The following is a 6,320-nucleotide window of genomic DNA, read 5'->3' on the forward strand; positions in this document are numbered from 1 at the left end:
ATACAGCCTGGTTCGGTGGGCTCCACGTTTTCCATGTCCGCCCCAATCACCAAGGTGGTTAAAAACGATGCCTACACGGCGCCCGTCCTCCTGTCCCCGTGGCTCCCACCCGGCCCAACACCAGCATGGCGCCTGCCCGGTCCTCGCCGCAGCCTTACACCGGTCTCAAGGACTCTGCAGCAAAGTGCAGCAGAAACCAGCACGACAGCTCCTACCCCTCCTCAGGTAAACATCGCTGCTGTGCTCTCCCAGGGATACACCTTTACTCCCGGATGCCTCACCCACATTGGTTTTTAGCTGTACTTCATGATGGTGGTCTGAACTGTAATTATGGATGAGATTTTGGCCTGTAAACATTACCACTGTGTTTGCAATGTTTGATGGTGTGGTTCGTTTCTCTCCAGCCTGTTTCAGTCCTTTGGGCAAAAATACGGTGAACAACCTGCATCCCCGGGTCACAGAGGAAGACATAGTTGTGGAGTAAATCACACTGATCACACGTAACGTATGTGTTGATATGTTTAATATTAATGATACACGGTGGCTCATCCGTCGCGTGTTTTTCCACCGGAACTGTTCTGCGGTGTGCGGCCCTGAAACGAGCGCGGCTGGTGAAGGTGGGCGTGGCCGAAGTGGTGTGTTTGTACGTAAAGAGGACGCCGTGAGCGCTACAGAAAGTACAACAACCGCTGCCTGGAGGTGAGTGCCAGTGGCAAGGATGCACGCATCAACCTGCTTCTGTGTTTGTAGGCTCTAACTTCTGTTCTGCAGGATAATGAATAAGGTCTGCATAAAACACGAAGGGTAGTTAGCATCACTGAGGACTGTTTCTGTGTATCGTGTGTTTTTTTTTTATTGTGTATTATTTAAATTTAATTATCTTTCCTCCTGTCCGCCTCCAGGCCAACCCATGAAGTGTAACCTTCATATTCGGGAATGTCATCACTCTGATCAGCCCATTCTATTGTAAGTACGCCCGCGAGGCTTCTTTCCTTCATTTCAAATTAAGACGTATTTGACTTTGTTCACTCGGACTGCTTTATTTTGCATATTTCCTACCAGCTGTAATTTGCCTCATAACCTGAGTGACTGGAATTCACATAACCTTTTTATTTATTAGTATAAAGAAACATTTGAATGTCCGGGCCGTGGTTTGTTTGTTTTCTCATTTAATCAGTGTTTGACAAGGCTTATTGAGTCGCACTGAGCTGCCTTTTGATGAAGCAGTTACTCAGAGAAGACATTTGGTGATTGATTATTCAGCTCGGCTGTGGATTGTGTTTCCAATTTCAGTCACCTTAGTTTTGATATTAAAAATCTGAAAGCCTTACATGAACATGATGCCATTGGCTCCTGTGTTTGTAGCTTAAAAAATAGCTGTTTTGCATGGCTTTTGACATCTCACCCTCTCTCTGACTCCCACAGGAGGCTCAGCGATACTCCCGGCGCAGGCGGCAGTACAAAAAAAGACGGCCTGCCCCCCTCCTTGTCTCGCCCCGCCGGTCAGCGAGCCTCCTCTCAGCCCACCCCAGAGGTGGACCCCCAGACCATCCTCAAAGCTCTGTTCAAGTCCACCGCACAGTCACCTCCACCACCGAGCCCCCCAGCTCACAGGCCACCGCCTTTCGCATCAAGATATAGCTCGCGTCTCGTGTGAACACACACGTCTTTTCATAAAGCGATAACTGCATTCTCATGTTCATATACAAAACGTGTGTTTTCACCTTGACAACAGCGACAGCTCTCTCTCTCCTCTCTCTCTCTCTCTCTCTCTCTCTCTCTCTCTCTCTCTCTCTCTCTCTCTCTCTCTCTCTCTCTCTCTCTCTCCATATATGAGGTGATTTTTACACATTTGATATACGCGACCTCTCTGAACGTGAAATTATGGATCAGCTGTTGTTTTTTTGGTTTTATGGTTTATCCAGATATCACCTGTTTGTTCACGAGATCGACCAGCCGAAAGAAATGTGATTTGTTGTTTTATTCCAGTGTGGTGGGGATGCCAAATCAAACTTTTCTTTTTTTTTTTTTTTAATTGTGATTTTGTTAATTCAATGCCAGACCCTTTTTTTTTTTCATTATTCCAGTTTAACTCCAAAACAAGGAGAAGATGCAAAAAAAACAACTAAACCTAATTGACACACAGCGTCATGTTTAAGGTCCTGTACACAGGTGGTTCAGTTTACTGTCTGTAACTTTTTGGGGATTTTTGTGTACAAGCATAGAAATAAAAGGGAACATAGATCAAACTCAACACAGATATATAGATGCCGCTCTCTTTAGGCGGACAAATAAAGTTTGTCCTCACTACAACTCTATCTAACCTGAGAAGAGGTCTTCCTAGCCGAGGTAACTGAAAAACACTTGTGTGAGTGAGTCAGGGATGGACGAAAATGAGTACCGTAAATTCAGCGAAGCGTTTTTGGAACAGTCATTATGTTGAGCTTGGTTTTGTTTCCACCGTACTCGTGACATCCAGATTCCTTGTGCTCTGTTTGCGACTGGTTTTACACGGTTGTTCAGTTTTGACAGATATTGTTTATCTTTTTAGTATTACGTACATACTTTATTTTCATGACAATGTAAATCACCTTTCTCGTAAGTCAGTGAAGAGAGCCTGGAGGAGCGGATCTGTTTGTGAAATGTCGCCATTAAATATTTAGCTTTGTAGACTTTGTCTGAGACTCGTTTTTCACGTCTGACCATGTGAGGACAGGTCATTGTTATTTACATACTAAACACAGGCTTTCTATGTCCTTTAGTAATTGATTGCACATCCTCTTAAGTGCTCTCTGTTTTCTGGAACTTCCATCACATACAGTACTGTACACAAATCAAACCCACCAAACGCTGAAAATATAGTAGTATATAGTACAGCTGGTACTCCTGAAGAAGAATAACTATTGATCCCTCAATGGGTGCAAATGTAGAGATGGTGGATGGGCGGGGTAGGGGGTTCGGTACCAGAGGTGAAATGATGCCTCTCAGCTTCTGGTCCTCCCGGTCTCATGCCCCATACTGTGCCTGTGATAGACTTGACCAGCAACAAAGTCCCTGTACGGAATCTATTTATAGCGTTTTTTCACAGCATTGACCTGAAATAGGAGGTAAAACACACGCGATCAAGGTTCGTTCAGGTCAAACCAGTCAGGTGTGCTGCTGTCACGCATGTTGGCTCATGGAAAGTCTCTGTTGCTCTAAATGGAACCTTATTAGTGCCATTGTAAATATTTCCGCAAGTGAAAAGGTCTATTATAAACAGCTGCAGCTTTTTTAAATTCCCCCAACACTTCTTACTACAATGTTGCTGAAAAAACCATACTAGTACTTTTTTGTTTGATAAATTTGATGTAAACTAAGAAAGTAACATATAGAAAAAAGTTTAAAGACAACAATGTTTGAATTTATGGGTGGAAATTCTAAAAACTAGAACAGTAATCAAATACATCTGATATGTCATAGTCAGGTCATCTTTATTGTCAATGTTGCCATATACAGGACATTCATGTGCACTGATCATCCAATTGGAGTGCAATGGCTCCCTAGTTTCGTATTTGCCTCACATTCAACATTATTTGTGTGAAAATTGGCAATTATGACAAAACTTGGCGGACCCCCTGCAGTACCTCTGGACCCCCTAGGGATAGTGGACCCCTGGTTTAAGACCCCTGTATTAGACAGTATACTTTGGATTTAATTTATTTTAATGCCCTAAAAAAAATATAGACACATCTTTAAATGTACAGGACCTTTCCCTCAATCCCTGGTGCAAACAGCAATATACATGAAATAAAAATATAAAATATATACAAGTTAAAAAGATATCTAAGACAATTCGGCAAATCTAAAAATATAAACAGTATAAATATGGCAAATATAGAAAGATTCAGCGGTATGAACAGAATGAACAGTGAGATCTATCAAAATAAAATAAAAATAAAAGGCTTATTTTAAAATCTTTTATATTTATTATCATGTTTTTGTTTAAACTTTATTTTTGGGTTTGTTTACATTTATATTAAAAAACAAACAAAACATTTAAATTACGTACTTTATTTTGTTATTTTTTTGGACTTCCGGCGTGAAAGGTCAGAACAAAATGGCCCGTCCAGAAGAAGAAACATGCCTGCAGTCAGCCGTGCGTCATTCCTGGAGGATTTACAGGTAAAAACACAAAAATAAGATATTAATATAAAAGTTTGTCACTGTTAAACCGAGTTACTCGAACTGACTTGTTCCTGCCATGTGCTCGGTGTGGGTGTTTATCTCAGCTCTGTCTCGCTGTGGCGATGATAATAACTTAATAATAAATAATAATAAATAATGTGATTGAACTTTGTGTTTGCAGAGCTGCCTTACAGTTCAGCTCGGACAGCTCTGCACAGCACCGGCTGTACGTGAAGGAGCACCGGGTCCGGGCGGAGAGAGGATCACACGACCTCTGGACCGGACTCTGTTCGTGCTGAACGTCCCTCCGTACTGCTCAGAGGTACAGCTCTCATCAAATCAGTGTTTTTATTCATTTATTAATCAGTGATTCATGTTTTTATGTGCTGTGTGTGTGTTTCAGGGTGTCGTCAAAGAGTTGTTCTCACAGTTCGGCAGTGTTCAGTCTGTGGAGCTCAGGATCACTTGTGAAGCTTCAGGCTGCTCACTGATGTCATTATTGTTTGTTTCCCTCCTCACCATCTATGTTTTTTTCAAGAGGCATGCGTTCGTTAGTGATAGAGAGTGCCATTTTTTGTCTGTCTGTCAGTGATGCAGAAAGTCTGTGCCTTCACCAGACAAGGCTCACATGTCCCAGGAATGGGTGGACCAAAGAACAAGTTCCCAGCTCCTTTATTTTTTTTGTTAGGACATTTCTCGTTAAGGATTACCTGATTTTTCAATAATTTTGCTGCCTTCCCCCCATGTTACCTTTTTAAATTTTATTTTATGTGATACTGTATATTGAGAAATTAAAGAAGAGTACCACAATTTGGCATACAGTGTTGTACTTTTACATAAATTGATGAAAAGTGTATTTTATTTGAGGTATTATATACCCGATGATGGTTAGTGATGGTGTTACTAATTTTAACATTAGTGTTCTAGGGTTAAACCTGTTTACCTTCCCCGATAACTCATGTTGGATCTAAGAAGCTCTTTATTCCAGACATTAAGGACCGTCCCGTGCTGGATCTACAGAGGCCCTGCAGCAGATGACAGCAGATCCAGGTAACTCACCTGTTTTGCAGCTGGTTTAAAGACTTTGGAAAGTTTGGGTCCAGACTCCTGAGAGGAGCCCGGGTGATCTCTGAGCTCCACAGACTGAACACTGCCGAACTGTGAGAACAACTCTTTGACGACACCCTGAAACACACACACAGCATATAAAAACATGAATCACATGATTAATAAATGATAAAAACATTGATTTAAATGGGAGCTGTACCTCTGAGCAGTACGGAGGGACGTTCAGCACGAACAGAGTCCGGTCCAGAGGTCTGTGTGAGCTCCTCTCCGCCCGGACCCGGTGCTCCTTCACGTACAGCCTGTGCTGTGCAGAGCTGTCCGAGCTGAACTGTAACAGCAGCTCTGCAAACACATGGTTCAATCACATTATTATTATTATTATTAAAGTTATTATCATCGCCACAGCGAGACAGAGCTGAAAAAAACCACCCACACCGTGCAACATGGCAGGAACAAGTCCAGTTCGAGGATAACTCTGTTTAACAGTGACAAACTTTTATATTAATATTGTTATTTTTGTGTTTTTACCTGTAAATCCTCCAGGAATGACGCACGGCTGACTGCAGGCATGTTTCTTCTTGGACGGCGCCATTTTGTTCTGACCTTTCACGCCGGAAGTCCAAAAAATAACAAAATAAAAGTACGTAATTTAAATTTTTTTGTTTGTTTGTTTGTTTAATAAATGTAAACACACCCAAAAATAAAGTTTAAATCAAAAACATGATATATAAATGTATAAAAGATTTTAAAATAAGCCTTTTCTTTTTCTTTTATTTTGATAGATCTCACTGTTCATTCTGTTCATACCGCTGAATCTTTCTATATTTGCCATATTTATACTGTTTATATCTTTTAGATTTGCCGTATTTTTCTTAGATATCTTTTTAACTTGTATATATTTTATATTTTATATTTCATGTATATTGCTGTTTGCACCAGGGATATGAGGGAAATGTCCTGTACGTTTAAAGATTTGTCTATATTTATTTTAGGGTCATTAAAATAAATTAAATCCAAAACGTATACTGTCTAATACAGGGGTCTTCAACCAGGGGTCCACTATCCCTAGGGGGTCCACAGAGGTA

General features: G+C 41.2%; 1 protein-coding gene across 1 annotated transcript in view; it reads right to left on the reverse strand.

Annotated features, from left to right (window-relative positions):
- rrp7a (ribosomal RNA processing 7 homolog A) overlaps positions 1-5,852 on the reverse strand; it is an 11,191-nt gene extending 5,339 nt beyond the window's left edge. Inside the window, exons 1-3 of the mRNA XM_027284697.1 lie at positions 5,764-5,852; positions 5,435-5,577; positions 5,227-5,352 (exon numbers count right to left, since the gene is read on the reverse strand). Coding sequence (XP_027140498.1) covers positions 5,227-5,352; positions 5,435-5,577; positions 5,764-5,827 — 333 coding nt within the window. The 5' untranslated portion in view covers positions 5,828-5,852. The remainder of the gene's footprint in view (positions 1-5,226; positions 5,353-5,434; positions 5,578-5,763) is intronic.
- Positions 5,853-6,320: the final 468 nt, after the last annotated feature.

This window comes from Larimichthys crocea, chromosome XII (genome assembly GCF_000972845.2).
Source record: "Larimichthys crocea isolate SSNF chromosome XII, L_crocea_2.0, whole genome shotgun sequence".
Classification (NCBI taxonomy): Eukaryota; Metazoa; Chordata; class Actinopteri; family Sciaenidae; genus Larimichthys; species Larimichthys crocea.